We start from the raw sequence: 20,833 nt of genomic DNA on the forward strand, positions 1-20,833 counted from the left end.
AGAAACAATCTGGTTTTCACTAGTTTCATTCTTGGAAACCTTTATGACAAATTTGTTTTTAAAGTAAAACTGAGATTGAGGCAGACATGAGGTGTGGAAAATTTCAAACCAAACGACTAAAGCCTGGTAAAGTTATAAAGCAACTGGAGATAGGATTTATAGTGGAAAGTGTAAGGCAACCTTAATAAGTGGTGCTACAACCTAGCTTACGAGTTTTGTTGTGTACGTAGGTGCATTTGTGTATGTTCATAGTTAATCTTGCAAAAGCATTTGAACAATCTTACCCTTACGACTGCAGTGTCACATTTGTTTCAATGGCAGTCCTTCCTATATGTAGATATCTTTCTGAGATATGGGCCCATATGTTAAAATACATTAAAATACTTAATTCTGCCACAATAGTAATTTTATAGAGAGAAGTCCATTATATGTCTTTATTTTTGTTGTTTTTCTACATCTAATTTTGTTAAGGTGGAATTACAATTTTTCATTGCAATGTATTGGGGCAAAAATAATAGAACTGCTGTTTTATTTCATTAAAATAAGTAGATTTCTCTGAACAAACAGATTCCAGTTCTGCCTGCCTTATGATGGATAACACAGTCTTCCCAGAAGCACTGCTTGTAGAGGGAGAAACTATGTGATGTGAGGGTGATGGAACTGGGCCTTAAGTGCCCAGGAGTAATTTTTTTTTTTTTAAATTAAGAAATTCTGCCTATGACTTATGTAAAATACTCTGTAGTTCTTACTAACTTGAATCTGTTTTTGTTTTTGTTTGAATTTTTTTTTTACTTTGGGATCATGTATCATGAAATATTTTAAGCAGAAGCTCAAAGCAGGTGGACTATCCTTTCCATCTTTAAGCTCTGTGAGTCAGTTGAAAAAGCTGCCAAGCATGTCTGATTTTTCTAAGCCTCTGAAGGTCACAGGTTTAGCATTCTTTCCCCTTAAACTTTAAATTACGCTTTAATGGTCCTTGGGGTCTTCTAATCTGAACAGAAGGCCTTTTCTTCCTTCTCTTTTCGTATTCTGAGTTCTTCTTAAATGTGAGTCCTTTTTTAGAGTATTACATTTGAGGAATTTATTTTATAACATATCTAGTAGGGATGAGTAAATTTCAAAGAGTAGATAGTCTGGGTTCCCTTTGGAAAAACACTGAAATATTTGGATGCTTTTCAAAATGTCAAAAATCTCTTCCTTGATCTGGAAAAGAATGGGTTGGAAGTCCCAAGAAAGCAGACTTTTCTGTGAGGTCTTTGGAACATCCTGCTATTGGTGGGGCCAGCTATTCAGGAAAAAAATAGATATACATACAGCATTTCAGCCCTTTCTAGTCTTGTTTCTGGCTAAGATCTGAAGGAAAATAATATGTCCCAAAATTACACATTAATCTTATTCTCTAGGGTGGGACTTCTGCTTGGGCCAATAGGAAAGAGGACAGATAGGCTCTGTGCATTAGAGATCTTCCTTCTTTCATGGTCAGCCAGTGCAGGAAATGAGACTGTCTTGTACCTTCTGTAGTCTCGATTGAACAGCTGGTTGGTTTATGTTGTTGTGTGGCTTACACCCAGACGTTAGACAAAACTATTGAATACTCTTGCTGGAAGTTTTCAACTAATACTACTTTTTTTCTTAGAATTCAAAACAATCATGTGAGAACCAAAAAAGAGACACACACAAAACAGGCTGCCCCTAAGAGTCACAGCTTGTCATCTTACTGTCTCTCTGTTAAATGACTCATGCATGCAAAGTTGCATGGTTCTCTGCAAAGCTTGTTCTAGCCTGCAAGCAGGAGCAGAACTGTTTTCCTCTCCCTCCCTCTGCCTCCCTTTACAGTGATAGCTCACATAGTCTGCCATACACCATGCTTTCTGATTCCCAGGAGTCAGTATGACTGCTGTGGTCAATGACATGCCAATTACCTACTCAAATTCTTTCTCCTCTATATATTGAGGTTTTTGTGCAATTCAAGTATGGCCAGTTATTTTTTGGGTCAGATGTGTGCCTGTACTATATGCAGATCACCTATTGCCCTACCATCAAAGTAAATATTTATTGTTTCATGAGACTGATAGGAAATTGAGAGAATGAGGAAGATGTTTGATCAAAATGACAAGGAGCACTTTGCTTTCAAATCTATCCTTTCAGCAGCGTAGGCGTTGATGGTTTTCTTTTAAACTCTGTCCTTTTAACACACATCAGACAAAAATTGATTTTGGATATATGGCGGGAAGAGCTGTCAGATGTGGAATTTGTCCAGTGGTAGAAACATGAACACCTTAGTCTCTCTCTTCCATTTTGATAGAATTGGCTATATCTCTATAATGCTTCATAGTTGAGATTGGAAATATTCCACACAGTAGTTTTACAGAAGGAAGAGTAAAGTAACTCTTAATATAAAATTATGATAAATTAATCCCTTTTTATAGAGATTCAATTCCACAGACAAAGATGAATATTCTTATATTCCTGGATCAATTTCAAATTGGGATGTAATATCCTGACATGTATAAGCCAAGCACTCTCTGGTAGTTGGAATTTTTGGATACTTGTTTTCTCTTTCCTTTGTTATGACACAGTGTTTTCTTGAAGCTGGAAAACAAACTAATTAGTGATTTGCCTCTGCTTTCTTGCTGTGCATGTGCCTCTGGAACATAGGGTTTTCACACATTAATGAGGAAAATGTTTGTGGGATCCTCTTAAAATATTGAAAGCTCTTTACTGGTGCTGTCTTTTTTGCTGGCAAGGTAACATCAAAGTAACATTAACTACTTGTTTTCTGTAAAAAGCCTTAAGCACTTTTTATGAGGGTGAAGTTGTCAAATTTCCTTTTGCCTACTTTTAATCCCCCCTTTACTTTGATTTGGATAAGGAAGTCTTCACTTTCAATCCTGAAATGCTGTACATAATTTAAGCAGTTCCTGTCTCTTCTTGCTGCCATAAATGTTAGCATGTCTATAGAGGTGATCACTATACAGTTGTGAAAACAGTGGCTACGTCTACACTGGCATGATTTTCCAGAAATGCTTTTAACAGAAAAGTTTTCCGTTAAAAGCATTTTCGGAAAAGAGCGTCTAGATTGGCACGGATGCTTTTCTGCAAAAGCACTTTTTGCTGAAAAGTGTCTGTGCCAATCTAGATGCGCTTTTGTGCAAAAAAGCCCTGATCGCCATTTTAGCCATCGGGGCTTTTTTGCGCAAAACAGTACTGTGCTGTCTACACTGGCCCTCTTGCGCAAATGATTTGCGCAAGAGGGCTTTTGCCCGAACGGGATCTTAAATGAGATCATCAGTGTTCTTGCGGAAATTCAAGTGGCCAGTGTAGACAGCTGGCAAGTTTTTCCGCAAAAGCAGATAATTTTGCGGAAAAACTTACCAGTCTAGACACAGCCTATATGTTTTTAAAACACTGTGAGAATCCTTCATAATAAAAGAAAGATATAAATCAAATAATTATTCTTCTAACTTGCTATCAGATTTACTTTTTTCTTCTCTGCAGCTTTCTAACTAATTAGTAAGGTGAAACCATCTTCTAGCCCCTTATTTCTTTCTTTGGTCTCATAACAGTTTCTCTGGTGGCTATTTAATGTTGCTTGTCACTGTTTTCTCTATGTGTAACTTGTGCATGTTGGCATGAAGTATTTGCTTGTGAATGGCACTTGACAGGGAGCAGATGTGTGGGAAGCTCTATGGGTGAAATATAACAATAATAGTAGATATTTTCCTGGGTGGAGGAGTTGGGAGGAAGGGGAAGGGTCTGGTGACTTGCAGCCTTGCATGAGCTTTGAAATGTGATCTTGGATAAATGATACTTTGGTGATTAGTCTTAACCCACTATTGCATATCAGTAAAAAAATGTAAAAGTGTTTAATGTTGCATTTGCCTCAGTTTCTCTGCATGGCTGGTGATACAATACCAGCATGTAGTTCACTGATTTGTAGAGCATTTTGATTGCATTTAAAGCAATTATTCAAGATGTTATGGAAATTAAATATTGTTCTGTCATTCTAAAGAGAAAAGTGCTTGAATGTATAATGGGGGAATAGAAATAATATAAAAGATTAAAATACTGAAGAATACACCATACATATTACTTTAATTTGTGATTTGATATGTAATAACTATTATAAATACAGAAAACATGAGCTCTTGTACAAATTATTCATTTAGTTTTACTGAATTTAGCTGAATTTTGTCATAGTCCTTGCTCTATTGACTTCAAATATTTGCATTTACATTGCACCAGAGCCTCCATTTATCAATGTTCTTTTATAAAAAAGAGAATTATTCTATGAATGATATTCTATTTATTTATCTGGCATAACTGTGTAGTGAACATCCACTTAATGCCACAATTCTTATTTTTCCTTTTGTTCAGTATTTGGACACTCCTGAAGACAGGTCATTTGGCAGTTCACGGATGGAGGTAGAGGTGGACCTGGATAGCTACCAAACAGCTTTAGAGGAAGTACTCACATGGCTTCTCTCTACTGAAGATGCATTACAAGCACAAGGAGAGATATCCAATGATGTAGAGGAAGTCAAAGAGCAGTTTCATACCCATGAGGTAGATGTGAACCACAAAAACTGCGAAACCAATGCAAAAATTTCACCATCTGTTAATTACTTTTCACCCATTTGTATGGTACATTGAGATTCAAATGCTAAATTTTTCACTGATGTTATTGTCAATCCCTGTTCTTTCCTTTTCCATTTTGTTTTGGAGGCTTTCAATTTAGCACTACAGCCTTAGCCTCCTATAGAAACATAGGCAACTGTTTACTTTTACATAGGGTTGTAAAGATGACTTTTTAAACCATTTTGATTTTTTTTTCAAAATATGTAGACTTGAACCTATTTTTACAAAATCTCTCCTCCTACTACTTGTAATCTTTAGATGCAATTTATTTTTACTTTCAGGGCTTTATGATGGAATTAACAGCTCATCAGGGACGTGTTGGTAATGTTTTGCAAGTGGGGAGTCAACTTATAACCGTTGGGAAGATTTCAGATGATGAAGAAAATGAAATCCAAGAACAAATGAATCTGCTTAATTCTCGTTGGGAAAGTCTCAGGGTAGCCAGCATGGAAAAACAAAGCAAGTAAGCAATATATGTGTGTTGCTGTGGGGAGGAGGGATGTAAATGTTTATATTGCAACAGTTCAGGGGAAGGTGGGTGGTGCTTCATTGTAAATGCAGATTTGATTCTAGTTTGGGTCCTAATCTTTATCTGCAATTTCAAGTGTATCAGACTCTAAACTTTAATGTTCATTTGAAAATGAAAGTTGAGCAGACAAAAAGCTGCCAACAATTTAGATTTTAACACCATTTTAAACACTTATCCTACCTGTATTTTTTCCAGAACATTTCCTCAAACAGCATACAACATTTTGTCAATAGGGAGGAATTATTCTATCAGAAAATCTGGTTTTGGAACTTGGGGTGGAACCTTTAAAATCTATATTAATCCAGCTTTAATCTAATAAATGGAGATTGTTTGACAACAAAATGTTCCTGAGATTTGTTATCAGATGAGTAGATCTGAGGACACATTACATTAGTCAAATAGTTTGAGCTGGATTCCTATAGCATTTCTGATATCTTACTGGACATGTGAAAGCATTGATAGGTAAAAGCATTTTATGTTTGTTTACTTTTAATACTCAAAATATAAAGGAAATAAATAGGCCTGAGTTAAAATAAGAAGTGAAGTGCCAATAATGAAAGTAATAACTATTGTTTGTGTACATATAATACGTAATATAAGAATGAATGTTACTTCACTTGATTCTTCTAGCTACTGTATTAACACATCAGAGCAAATCTGATATGATTCGGTAACTTAATTCATATTCATATTAAAATAAAAGATTATATACTATTGCCTTCCTAGTTTGGTAGAAATACACAACTTTGCCCTATATGCAGCAAGGATATAAACTCTGAAATCAGAAGGGTGAAGATGATTATAGTTTTCTTAAAAGAAGAAAAGCAATGGATCATTTCACTCACAAGAAAATTGAAGGGTTGAAGAAGTAAAGTGTAAGATATTAAGTGGGAGGAAAAAAAAGATAAAGGGTTTGAGGTAAAAAAATGAGTGAGAAGACAGAAAATTGAAGCCTTTGGAAGGGAATAATGGGTTAAGAGTAGAAAAATGGGCTGCAAGCTAGCTGCAGGACTTTGTTTCCATGCAGAATCCAACACAAGAAAGTTCTCTAGAAAGGACATAGTATAGAGGAGAATGCTGAAGTTGTGAAATGTATAGGAATTAGAACAGAAATATTATTTTTAAAATGGCAGCAGGAAATATCCCTACAAATGTCTTTCAGTCATCTATAAAAGAACCCAGTTGCCTTCTGTGGTGTTTACAGGGATTGGGTATTGCTCAGTTTCTCAACACTTTTTCCCTATCTGTTGATTTCCTGAAACTCTCTTAAATCTTTTCTGCATAAAAGAACTTGACTCCAGAATAATGTACTTTGGTCATATTATATTTTATAGATCTCTTTATAGATTACTTAACTTTACCATTTTTATGTTGGTTCTATACAAAACAAAATGAGTGTAAAAGCTTTTATTGATATAATTTATATATTCTTCTTCCAAACTGAGATAAGGGAAGAATTTGAAAAATCAAGTCACCATTACAAGCGTGTTTATAGAAATACAGTATTAATTACCGCAGATGATAGCTGCTCTCACCAGTAAAATGAGCTGGGTGTAAACACATAAGGCCTGGGATTGGAAGTGTATATTTATTTTTCAGTTGCTCCAAGGTTTTGTTGATTAGATATAAAGTCCAAGAGAGATCCTACTTCGGTGTCTAGATGTCTCTGAAACAGTCACAGCAACTGACCTGTAAGTGGCAAGCTGCTTCTGCTGGGCAAAGAGTAGAGCTACATGGAAAATGTTGGTCCAAGTGAAATATTGATCAAAACCAAAACCAAACCAACCAGCTAATCAACCAACCAAACAAAAAACCCTGAAACCAACTTCTGTTCAAAAGTAAAACTAGAGTCGTGGGGACACAGTGCTACTGCCAGATGGTTCTGTTCTCTGTGATGCACCATAGTCTGCCAAAGCCTGGCTTTTATAACATTTGAAATCCAGTACAAAATGTGTCAGTTTACTTAATGCTAAAATGAAGAACTTTTTCTGTTACCAGTGCTGAAGCAGGAAGTCATAGGTTGCAGTGAAATATTGTTGCTTAACTATTGCAGCAATACTACAGATAGGTTCTGTATCATACTCTGAGAATCTCTAAACTGTGTATATTCATCATGTTTCTCTAGTCCACATCTTCATGCCACTGCACTTTTTCAATGAACGAAGCATCATAGATGAAGCCACTGAGAGACCTCACAATGATTTACGGGCAAGGTGCAAAAATTAAAAATATATTAAAATAAAAAGCCCATAGCAATACATACAACCACCAGACAGCAAAAATGTAACTAACTCAGGCTATGTCCACACTGACATTTTAACAACAAAGTTTTTGTCGTTTGACAAAAGGGTTGCTGCAGCAAGTACTAGTGTAAACAGGGCTTTGTTGGCAGGGATGTTCTGCTGCTGCCAATAAAGGAAATGGAGTCCATAGGTAGTGGACATTTTTTGTCAAACATGCCGACAAACAGCGTTTATGCAGCCTGGCTTTTATCGACGGGGATGTGTTGACACAACAGTGTCGCTAAAAACTCTATATTGCAGACATACCCTAAATTAAACGGCCAAAAGATATTCAGCCTACAGCCATATCTGCTGTTGTCTGACCAAAAAGTTGAATGTAGCAGCATGCCCTGAAGGGACAGCACATTTGGTCTGTTTCAGCCCAGTGGGATGATATGACTGGCAAAAGGATCCTTTGGAGAGAATTTTCTGCCACCAGCTCCTTCTCCAAGGAGTCCCTAGCTTTAGTGTTCCTGCTAATACCAACTCAGGGAGGGGAAGCAATCCCTCAGCATGGATGAGCACTAAGAAAATGCAATAGCTCAAGCTCCACTTGGAAGGCCATTTTTAGCCAGTGATGATCCCAAAGCACTGGTGCCATCTATTCAGGCTATGATCTTTTGTAGCTGTATTCTGCACCACCTCTCTTTTCAAGTATAGACCTCTGCAGAGCATGTTGCTATCATCCAATCTGAAAGCTACAAATATGTGGATCATCAAGGGGCATTCATGTTCGAGGGCCACATTTAGGTGAAAACAAAGCTATTTTGGTTGTTAAAGTCTCTGATCAAATAGAACAAACTGTGGAATACCCAAGTTACAATCCAGATGCTTAGCTGTACCATTCCAGCTCTCTAACTTGAAATGAAAGTTACATTGCTTTGCTTCCAGTCCAGCTATCTTTCAGTCTTGACTGCTCACAAACAACCTTGAGCATGCAAATCACTCCCAGCTATGTCTATGTGTATGCTGCAGCCAACCAGCCACACCTTGACTTTTATCAGTAGAGCCCTGTGCAGATACAAAATTGGTATTGCATCCACAGACACAAAAATGAGCTGTGTGTATCTGCTTCCACATCCGTAGATGTAGATACCTGCAGATACCCGCCAATTTGCAGGGCTCTACTTATCAGCCTTGGTTATCTTCAGGGTGATCCCAACAAACTGCTAGACTTACATTTCTCTCCCAGAAACATATGTCTTGTATTGCAATGCCTTCTCCTGAACAATCCAAATTCATATGAAGTTCATATTTCTGCAATAGGAACAATATTCATACATCTTGTTACCCCAAATGAAGTTTCACAGACACTTCAGTTTAAACCCACTGGATAAGGTAAAACAAAACAAGTTTATTAAATTACAGAGAGAGATTTTATGTGAGTACATGTAACGAAGCTTAAAAGTCAGAAATAATTAGAAAAATAAAGATAAAACACATCTAGTTTATCAAATTACATTAAATTCAAAGCAAAGTGTTTCTTACAACATGCTCTCGGCAGTCTTGCTGATCAAACTTGTTAAGTCAAAGCCCCCTCATCAATGTTCACTTTCTTTGTCCCTACTACTGCATGAATCAAAGGTCACTTTTGGGTATGTCTACACTATGTGACAAAAAAAATCAAATTAAGATATGCAAAAGCTTCAGAGGGGTAGATGAGTTAGTCTGTAACAGTAAAAACTTGAACAATAAATAGTCTAGCACCTTAAAGACTAACAAAACATCTACATGGTATCATGAGCTTTCATGGGCAAAACCCACTTCTTCAGATAAGTCAAGATTCAAGAATAAATCAGGGAGGGGGAGGGGAAGAAAAAGGGGAAAGGAGTAAGAAACAGAGAGACAGTGAGTAGATAGTGCAAATAGTTATAAGAGGCTGTTAAGAAACAGTAGCACCTCCGTTGGTTGGTTGTGAAGCTTTAGCTATGTTAATTACGTAGTTGAAGTCAAAGAAGCTTAACGCTGCTTTTGGCACTATTTATGCTGTAGGAAGTCAAAGGAAGAACGCTCTCCCTTCGACTTCCCTTACTCCTCATGAAGGCAGGGTTACTAGCATCTACTGGAGCACCCCTTTCACTTTGATTTAGCTGTCTTAACTAGACCACTAAGTCAAACCCTGGAAGATTGAGAGAGACAGCCTCGATCTTCCTCTGTAGTGTAGACATACAAAGAGAAAACGGGAGTGATGCTTTGGGGATTTTGTCCTTCTTGATAGTTTCATTCACCCATTTGAGAAACCTTTCCAGCCGAGATTCAGGAGTCAGAGTGTCTGTAAGAGTGTATATTCTCTGTTGCTTTTTCCTCACCTATGGAGTTTCTCTCCCCCCCCCCCCCCGCCCCTTCCTGCTTGATGACTCTCTTTTCAGCTTAAATGCAAATTAACACATTCCTTTGTTTTAGATAAACTTGTTTCCTAACCTGAGTTGGTAATGTGTGTAGAAGACCATGCATTTGGAATCTTATAACATCATATGTAGTGTTGCCAGATGCATTTTATCAGGACAGTGTTAGCCAAATATAGCCAAAAATGGGTACAAATATAAAGTGCTATTATTGCCACTATACTATGAAGCACCGGGGGAGGGGTCTATAACCTCTCATTTAAAATATCCGCTTACAGAAACAAATATATAAAAATAATATATACTTATTATATTAAAATGTATAAAGATAGTCAACATGAGTTATAGGATAACTTACACAAATAAGCAAATATTAAAGATCAGACTATGTTCTCTTTTGTTCACCTCACTGTATAGGCAAAAATCTGGATTATAGTAGGCTGTTCCTATCAGGAAGAGAAATAGGTGGTGGTCAGCTATTTCTTTTATTCAGTTTTGTTTGTTTCTGAAGAATGTACAAAAGTCCTTTGCCTCAGAACATAGAAGGAATCAAATAGCTGAGAACAGTTTATTTTGCTTACAGTACCAAGCTCACTCTTTTTCAACCTGCACTCTTGACTCAAAGAAACTCTTAGAATTTTTTCAGCTCAGATACTGTGTGTGTTTGACGCTTCTTCCATCTGATTGTGTTACTTTCTGATTCGTTGTGTTCTTCTTGTCTGCACATATGCACGTGCACACACACCCTTATACAAACAGTATTCAAAGCTCCTTCCATCCAAAACTCCTAAGATCCACTTAGTTGTGAGTTTGGGATTAATTTATCCTTACTGTTAAGTTTATTTATGGTATATTCACACACATCTGTCTTAATGAGGTTATTGATACATTGTCATCAGTACCACTCAATATAATGCTAACTTAAACATATAAAATATACATCTCCATTCCAGTCATCCAAGCATGAGGTTTCTATATCAACTACAATTTCTAAAATTTTGAAGTAATTTAGAGCAAATTAATCTTCTATATTCAATATATGAGGATTAATTTGTCAATGATTTTGAAATGTCTGAAATTGTAGTTGACCTAAAAATTCAATCTTGGATGGCTGGAATGGGGATATACATTGTATAGTTTGAATTACGAGTGAATGTGTGGTCTTACTATCTTACTTCTTTCCTGTTGTTTGTGCTTAAAGTGATCATTCTAGCCTGTCTTGAGGAGTGAACTAATCTGAGGTCTGTAACAAACATGTAAAACTGTTTCATTAAATGTTGAATATGCAGTGTGCATCAGGGAGGTGAATTCTTTGGTATACTCCAGGGAGGCGAACATAGGAAGTATGTTGGATATTCCTATTAATACCAGAAGGGATTTTTTTTTATTTAAATATGAATGGTAAGAGGTAATATTCTGCAATGTTATGGACTTTTGATTAGAGGTTTTTTTTTCTGGAGGGTAAAGGTTGAAAGTTGATCTGTGATCTGACAGGCTGGTGCACTGAATTCCTGTTAAATGAAGAAATCTTTAGGCATGATGTTTCTTTAATTGAAGTACACTACTGCCAATATTCTTATGCACTATACCTTCGTGAATGCAGAGTTTTTCTATTTACAAGTGTACTTAATAAGGCCATGTTTTAGGAAAAAAGTAAACATTACAAATGCTAATATTCTGTCTGACAACATTGTTTAAGGAGCCTTCAGGTATTGAGGACTTCTCTTGCCTTTTCACAATAAGAAGGCTATTTCTGGTAACTTATTCATGAAATAGGTTTAAAAGAGATGAGTTTCTTCAGTGGTGTAGCAGCATTTGTCATGCAGCTATAAGCCTCGTCTTATTTGGGGGAATAAATTCAGCTAACCTGCCCTAGGTTAAATTGGAAAAAATGGTATTATTTCCACCACCACCCTGAATACCATCCATTTTATACAATAAAATGTCCAGTAGTGGAGGAACATTTTTAACAGAGAGGATGCTGAAATCAACCCCCCCCCTTAAATCTGTCTTCCCCCACCCTCTCACCTAAGGACAGGAGCAAAGCCCTGGATTACAGAGCCAGGAGCTAGGACCAGAGCATGGAGCTGGTATCAGAGCCCCAAGTGCATGGGGTTGAAGTGGTGTCCCTTCCCCCACCCCAGCGTGTGGAGCCAGCAGCCGGGACTTGGGACACAGGACTGGTAGCAGAACTCCCCAGCATGAAGAGCTGACAGCTGGAATCCCAGCCCTGGAGCCAGCACGCAGAGCCATCAGCAAAGCCCTGGGTGCACAGGGTAGGAGCCTGGGGGTATGGAGCTGGCAGCAGGGCCCTCATCTCATGGGGAGGCAGCTGGGACCCTTGATGCTGGCTGGGAGAAGCTTCGCATAAACATATACAAAACTACATTGTCTAATTTAAATTCCTACACATTACACACTTTGGTGTGATGTGCTAGGTTGCCAAGACCCACTGCCTATCTTCCTAACAAATTTTGTATTGTTGTTTTGTTAGCTTCCTCAGTTTCTGTTATCTCTTATCTTTTACTTAGATTGTAAGTTTTGGGGGGCTTTACTATCTTTGTGCAATGGGCTCCTGGTTCAAGTGCTCTATGGTATGGTAGTAAAAATAAGAAATAGTAACCCCTCACAGATGGAAGTTGGCTTGAACATGAAATTTAATCTCTTCCAAAATTTGCTAGCATTATCTATTGTAACTCTAGGTATTCTTATCATCCACGTAGAGACCCAATCATGTTTTGAATGTTGCTAAGTTGTTGGTATTAAGACATTATGTGGCAATGAGAAACATTTATTTATGTTTTTCGGGAAGAAGAGGTGAAAAAAAATTCCTTACATTGCTTTGGAATTTCAGTGCCCAACTGATTTTATGCTGCTGCTAATTTCATAGCTCCATGGACAATGATGATATCTACATTTAGGATTTTAATCTGTAGGAGTTGGGAGATAATATTTAAGTCAATGGAAAAGAGAGGTTTCTGAAAACAGGTCACTCTAAATATGTCATTTTATATATACATGTGTTATTCCTTAAAAGAGAACTCCTCAAAGTATGACTTCATCATTATCAGGATTGCCCTTGAAAGAAGTGAAGGCAATGGAACAATGAGAGATGACAACCTGGCATTGTAGCAACATATGATTTTGTTCTCCCTGAATAAATTATAATTAATTTGTTTGACAAGTACGTCCTCCAGGGGAAAAAAATACTTAAAGATGAGCACAATGAAACTGCCCATCTTCTAGCAAAGGAGTCCTAGAAAATGTAAGGGAAAACATTTTTCAGTACAGGGAAAACAAAAGCAAGTAAGCAATCAGTAAAGTAGAGACATTTTCTCATGTGACTCAGTAGTTCAAAAAGAGCGCTAGCAGGTCAAAGCATCAGAGAAGTTTCCAGGAGCACTGCAATGCTACCATTGCTATCCTAAAGTAAAAGGAGGCAAAAACAGATCTGGTATGTGTTTACTATATTATTGAAAATGTTTGGCTCTTGTAACACTGCATTAATGACCCAAAGAAAAACAGCTGTCTTTTTCTTAAATAGGGTCCTCTACAATGAACCGTATCAGTGTGATAAATGTACTTTTGGAGAAGAAAATTTAATGTAATCAGGTTTACTTTATGGAGGATTTCATAAATATTGAAAAGCATTCAGTCAACGGGAAAATATTTTGTAGTGGAGACTCATGAGAGCCAAACAATAAACAGAGATGTTTACATTCTATGATTTAATGATTCATATGGTATAATGATATTCTGTATAATAATTATCAATGTCCTATCTTAATGTTTATCACTTTGCAAGTTTTCTGTATAATATATGAGAATTATTCATGTTTAGGATGAAACATCACAACTAATTAACAGTGCTCAGCAATGTTGCACAAAAGAATATTAAAAGAAAGTGAAAGAGAATATGATGCACACCTAAAACTGCAAGGGAGTTTAGTTAGACTGAAGGTAGCTACTTCCTTTGTGCATCCTACAATGGAATTCTGGAGGGTCTCCCTGTATTATGGTCATTTTAGCATATGCACAGTGTGCCACAGGTGGCATATGGCTAGGATTATCCACTGAATTTCATTCACTGGTTGGATAATTAGGTACTGATGTGGATTTTGATGTGAACACTGATCCATGCCTCCCAGGGCACAGGCTGTTCTTGCAGAAAGACTGTCTCAAGATGTGGAGATTTTTATGGATCTATGACTTTATGCTGCTTCTGGTCAAAACAAAGATGCAGAGTTGTGATTTAGTAATGCTGGGTGACAAGTTTTGGCCAAAACTCCGAGGACACTGTAAAAAGGGGGTTGGTTTCCTTGTTTGTGTGTTTGGATGATTTGTGAAAAATGCAGATTTGGCAACAGATGTGTTTCATAATTCATGTGGGATTTGCCAATTTCTTTTGGACTCAAAGAAAAAAACTACAATGGTTTCAATGAACCATTATAAATTTGTTTTAAAGGTTTTTTTTGTATACAAAACATTTGTTTAATTTTTTTTAATTCCAATTAAAAATTCAAAAAATGGTAAGAAATCAAACTGAAATATTTAGATTATACAAATGAGACCATGTTCAACCGGAAATTATTTTTTACTGAGCTGTATATCTTTTTCCAAAATTTCCAAAAAAAAAAAATCAAACATTTTTGTTTTGATCTTAGCAGACTAACTCTTAATCTCAGCAATCAGTTCAGCAGCTGCTTAAAAATTCATCCATGCCAGTGAGAGTACATCTGCGTGGCTGTTTCCAGCTACAGACCCAGTGCCGGGGCATAGCCACATATGGGCCTGAATGGGCTGTGGCCCACCCACTTTGACTCCAGGCCCACCTCTGCAGCCCTCCAGGACTCGCCTCATGTCCCAGCAGTTCTCCCACTCTGCCAGCATGTTGTTCCAGGAGCAGGACCCGAATGCTGGGGCTTAACCCCCATTCCCATCATCACCCACTCACATGAAGGGAGGACTAAAAAATGGGCCCTTCTAGCCCACTTCTCCTACCTTAGCTCATTCCAGGTAACTTTGGGTATGTCTACGCTAGCCCCCTAGTTCAAACTAGGGAGGCTAATGTAGGCATTCGAACTTGCAAATGAAGCCTGGGATTTATATATCCCGGGTGTCATTTACATGTTCCCAGGCGAGTGCCATTTTTAAATCCTCTTAGTTCGAACTGACTACCAGTGGCTACACGCAGCAGTCAGAAGTTAATCTGAACTAAGTCCTTAGTTCGGGTTAACTGTTACACCTCGTTGCATATTTAAATCCCGGGCTTCATTTGCAAGTTCAAATGCCTACATTAGCCACCCTATTTCAAACTAGGGGGCTAGTGTAGACATACCCTTTCTCCTGATTCTCTTTTTTCCCATTTTCTGTTCAATTTCTGCCAAATGACAAATCATCCTTAGTACACTGTGCAGATTTCTGATCCTACCTTTGTTTTTTTACATGGTTAATAAAACAGTCCTCAATGTTGACAAGTCAATTATCATAACTGGGCATCTGACTGAAGACCTCACTGAAGTGAAACGGCAGTTCACTCCTCTGAGTCACTGTTCCAGAAGTAGAAGCTTCTGCATTGGTTACACTTGGTTCATATTTTTGAGAGCTTTTTATAACACCAGCAGCTGAAGGCTTTGTAGTGAAAACTGAGATTCCAGAGAATAACCCAGCAGCTTCACAGTTCTCTATGAACATAAGTACATAAGATTGGCCATACTGGGTCAGACCAAAGGTCCATCTAGCTCAGTAGCCTGTCTGCCAACAGTGGCCCGCGTCAGGTTCCCCTGGAGGGGATGGACTGAAGACAATGATCACGCGATTTGTCTCATGCCATCCGTCTCCAGCCTCTGACAAACAGAGGCCAGGGTCACCATTCCTATCCCCTGTCTAATAGCCTTTTATTGTCCTAACCTCCATGAATTTATCTAGCTTCTCTTTAAACTCTGTTATAGTTCTAGCTTTCACAGCCTCCTCTGGCAAGAAGTTCCACAGGTTGACTATGTGCTGTGTGAAGAAGAACTTTTGCTTATTAGTTTTAAACCTGCTACCCATTAATTTCATTTCGTGTCCTCTAGTCCTTATATTATGGGAACTAATGAATAACTTTTCTTTATTCACCCTTTCCACACCACTCATGATTTTATATAGCTCTATCATATCACCCCCTCAGTTTTCTCTTTTCTAAACTGAAAAGTCCCAGTCACTTTAGCCTCTCCTCATATGGGACCCGTTCCAAACCCCTAATCATTTTAGTTGCCCTTTTCTGAACCCTTTCCAAGGCCAAAATATCTTTTTGAGGTGAGGAGACCACATCTGTACACAGTACTCAAGATGTGGGTGTACCATAGTTTTATATAGGGGCAGTAACATATTCTGTGTCCTATTTTCTATCCCTTTCTAATAATTCCTAACATTCTATTTGCCTTTTTGACCGCTGCAGCACACTGTGTGGATGTTTTCAGAGAACTGTCCACGATAACTCCAAGATCACTTTCCTGATTTGTCATAGCCAAATTAGCCCCCATCATGCTATATGTATAGTTGGGGTTATTGTTTTCAATGTGCATTACTTTACACTTATTCACATTAAACTTCATTTGCCATTTTGTTGCCCAATCACTTAGTTTTGTGAGATCTTTTTTAAGTTCTTCACAGTCTGCTTCTGTCTTAACTATCTTGAACAGTTTAGTATTATCCGCAAACTTTACTACCTCATTGCTTGCCCCTTTCTCTAGATCATTTATGAATAAGTTGAATAGTATCGGTCCCAGGACTGACCCTTGGGGGACACCACTAGTTACCCTTCTCCATTCTGAAAATTCTCCTCCTAAGTAAGTCTTCCCTAGAGCCACAATAGTCTCTGCTTCTCCACACCACAGTTCCAAACCTGAATGTGGTGTGGGGAAGCAGAGACTACACATGTTTACAAGGAACATGAGGAAGAATTTCACACAATGCCCAGTCAACCTGTGGAACTCATTGCTGGGCAAGAAGAGATGGAAAATTATTTTTGTTGTTCTTTTTAAAGCAATCAACAAATAGCTCCTTCAGAATATCTGAGGCCACATGAATCTGATTAAAATAGTGCCTCTTTGAGAATGTGCCACTCTCTTCTACTGAGTATTCTTTGTAGGGATGTAATAGTGTAATCAACTAAGCAATTAACCAATAAGTGGGTGCTTATCAGTTAACATTATCAACTACATGCAACACTTTTCCTCCTCCCTCCCCCGCAAGTAAATTTTTTAGTGGGCTGGCTGACAGGCTGGCTCAGTACCAGCTTGTGCCGGGACTCAGCATCAACCCCCATGCCAGCTCTTAGCGCTTATCGTGCAGAGCCACAGCAGGGGTTGATGGTTGCCAGTGTGTGATCAGGCTGGCTCAGTCCCAGCTTGTGCCAGGACCAACCCCTGCTGCAGCTCTGCTCCATAAGCACTTAAGAGCCAGCACAAGGTTGATGCTGGATCACACCATGAGCCCGGACTGAGCCAGGCTGCCTGCGTGCCACTCTTAGTGCCTGGATCCACCCGCTGTGGCTTTGCAGTACAAGTGCTTGTAGTGCAGAGCTGCTCCGGGGGGTAATTACCAGGGCCAGCAGGAGCCAGGATTGAATGGTGGCAGTGCTACCCCTTATTGATTAATCATGTAGTAGATAATTTTTGTCAACTACTCAATTAACAAATTACAGGCTTCTTAACATCCCTAATTCTGTGTCAGCAAGTTAGGACCTGCTCCTGTTCCCCTTTTATTCAATAGTAAAACTCACATTGATTTAAACAAGATGGCTGTGTCTAGACTGGCAAGTTTTTCCGCAAAATCAAATGATTTTGCGGAAAAACTTGCCAGCTGTCTACACTGGCTGCTTGAATTTCCGGAAAAGCACTGACGATCTCATGTAAGATCGTCAGTGCTTTTCCGGAAATACTATGCTGCTCCCATTTGGGCAAAAGTCTTTTTCCGAAAGACTTTTGCGCAAAAGGGCCAGTGTAAACAGCACAGTACTGTTTTCCGCAAAAAAGCCCCGATCGCAAAAATGGCGATCGGGGCTTTTTTGCGGAAAAGTGTGTCTAGATTGGCCACGGACGCTTTTCTGCAAAAAGTGCTTTTGCGGAAAAGCATCCTGCCAATCTAGACGTGCTTTTCCGAAAATGCTTTTAACAGAAAACTTTTCCGTTAAAAGCATTTTTGGAAAATCATGCCAGTGTAGATGTAGCCGACTGGTTTGAACCTTATTGCTTCATAGTATTCCTCACCAAATATGTGCTAATATTAAATTTAATAGTTACCCAAACATACGCTTTCAATGAAAATATCTTTCTTCTGCCCTGAAGTTGTCCCACTATTCTTGCTTTAAGAATAGTGGGTTTGAATGACAAAGAGGAACAATACTAGAAGCACCAGGTTCTCCTGGATTAAATTTCACAAAATGAAGGACATCATCTAGGATACAGTTTCCCTCCTAGCATATACAGATAATTTAACCCTATGATGTGTACCAGATCATAAGTCTCTAAGGCCATGTTTACACACACAAAAATTATTTCAAAGTAACTAAATTCGATTTAAGGGCTCCTGATTTTACACATTTGAACTTATGTGTCCTTACTATGAGGAAGCATCAGAATGAGTCTGAGGCAGGTTCCGTTAATGTGGACGCTTTACCTCAGACTTGGAGCCCCAGCAAATACCCTGGGAAGCTGCAGAAGGCCTCCCAAAGGCCAATTATTTCAAATTAGTGGCCCCAGAGCATCCACATTAACATTATTTCAAACTAACAATTAGTGTTATTCCTGATGAAAAGCAGGAGTATTGAATTTGAAAGCCATGGTCCATTATTCTGAAATAATGACCTTGGTGGTGTGGACACATGGCTTATTAATTCAGATTTGGGGGGTTATTTTGGAGTAAGGTCCTAGTGTAGACCAGGGTTTAGTAATCGTAATGATAAATAAGACTAAAGAATATTATATACGCAGGCAAGAAAATACAGTAGGAATCTGATATCTACTCAGGGATATATGAAGAGAACATTAGTGGTATTTACACTGAGCCAGATTAAATCTTAATTTCTAATATAAATATCTGTATGTACTATAGTTATTTCCCTTTGAATAAACGTATGAATAAGAAATACCGAATGGCTTCATATATGTTGAGAAAAATTAGAATTGGAATTTAGGGAGGGAAAATGAACAAATAATGAAAAATGAAAAAGCTGGATATTTTTACTTGTATAATTTCAGAGCCTCAAATTGAGAGTACTTTATAAGTAAGAATATTGGATTTGCTATGCTAAATCAGACTTTGTCATTCAAGTCCAGTATCTTGCAATGACAGTGGCCCAATCCTGGGAATTCAGAGGAAAATGTCTCCAAAAATTACCTAATTTGTAATGTGGTCCCCATAGAGAATAAATCCTCCTTTAAACCAGTAGATGTTTTAATTAACACAGTGTTTCCATTACTGTTATTGAAGGAAAATGTATTTCAATTTAAATAGCTTACTCTGTTAGAATAGTGTAGCTAAAACAATATCAAATGTTTTGGAATCAAAATTAAATTGAAATACTGAATACAGTGTATTAAATATTATATAACTTATATTTTAATATATACAGTATTCACTTTAGGTAGTCTTGTATAAAATTTCTTTTTATTTTCTTCCTAATGGCATCTCTTATTTAGGCTTTGTATAGTCAGCTATCTTCCTTCTCCTCCCAGATAAGAATGACTAAAGCTTTAATTACTCTTTTATTAACCCAGGTTTTAGAACAGGCTCTGGCATTCAATTTTGAATCTAAATAAAAAAAAGATTGGAAATCTGATTTTGGTGTTTTAATAATGGGTTTAACATGGAGAAATGATAGGTAAAATGAGATTTTAATGTATGCAGACTGCAATGTCAGGCTTTTTTAAGTGACTTCTTTCATCTTATTCTAGATCAAGAAAGAACTTTAAAACTGGTAGATACTTGAAGAAAAGAGAACATTAATTCAATGCTGCTTCATTTATTTTCTCTACTATTGTTTGTTATTTTTGTTTTTATAAGAATTTGTAAGCCCAATATCTCTTCCTGTGTGATACGGTAATGAAATCTTTATAGCATGTTTATAACATTGCAAGTTACTGCCATGGAAACAACTGTGATTTCCTAAACTTGGCATTGCAACCTTAGTGCTATCTGAAATAGGATGAGTAAATAAAATGAGAAGAAATACAGGATATGGGTACAGATTCTTTGATAATTATGAAATATGAGCAGAACATATATGAAATAAAGTAGGAATTACAATATAAATCTCATACAAATGAGTTTCATCCACACCATTATCAGAATTTCTAGCTGAGTTCTAGGTTCTAAAAATAGAATATGTGTGTATTTAAAGTTCATCTTTATAAATCTTCTATGTATGTGTCATGTTATCTGAGAAATTTGCACTATTTCCCAAATAGTTTATTTCCACCATTTGATTTGATTCTATTAAACCATTTTTCATCTGCAGTACAGTGTCACAATATGTTGTTTTCCACCTCTGAAGTCAATGGGATTTTTTCCATAGGAGAAAAACTCCAGTGGATGCTAGACTGAGCCCTTAATGAAGAATTTATCTCTTTTTGTGTGTCATCTTAGAAAACATATCTGAATGACTTCTTTTAAAGGACAGTGTCATCATGATTACACATTTTTACTTCCAAGGTGTACTTTTTGTTAAATTTTCTCTCTACTGCAAATCTTAATAACATTTTGCTTTTTGTAACAGATTTTGTAAATCAGAAACACCTGTCGGATTTCCAATCAATATGTTTTAATTAATACAGAGAAAAAACAAAAGCCAAACAAGACTACAAAAGCCAAAATATATTTCTCAGACTACATACACATAAAGACACAAAGCTGTGCCTTAAAAATGATCCCAGATTAAAATACAGCCAAGCCTGAGAAGCTTTAAATTTGGAAAAATAATTTCATTAAAAAATAGAGAAGTTGTTTCTTTTGGCACTTCCAGGCCTGAACCAGAAGAAGAGGTTGTTGCTTCAGAT

At 37.4% G+C, this 20,833-nt stretch overlaps 1 protein-coding gene across 12 annotated transcripts in view; it reads left to right on the top strand.

Annotated features, from left to right (window-relative positions):
* DMD (dystrophin) overlaps positions 1–20,833 on the top strand; it is a 2,135,104-nt gene that overhangs the window by 766,232 nt on the left and 1,348,039 nt on the right. For all 12 annotated transcript variants that reach the window (XM_075916549.2, XM_089775838.1, XM_075916586.2 and 9 more), the window contains 2 exons: positions 4,378–4,566; positions 4,920–5,101. In XM_075916549.2, the coding sequence (XP_075772664.2) occupies positions 4,378–4,566; positions 4,920–5,101 (371 nt within the window). The remainder of the gene's footprint in view (positions 1–4,377; positions 4,567–4,919; positions 5,102–20,833) is intronic.

The sequence above is a fragment of the Pelodiscus sinensis genome, chromosome 1 (genome assembly GCF_052426305.1).
Source record: "Pelodiscus sinensis isolate ZL-2025 chromosome 1, ASM5242630v1, whole genome shotgun sequence".
Taxonomy (NCBI): domain Eukaryota; kingdom Metazoa; phylum Chordata; order Testudines; family Trionychidae; genus Pelodiscus; species Pelodiscus sinensis.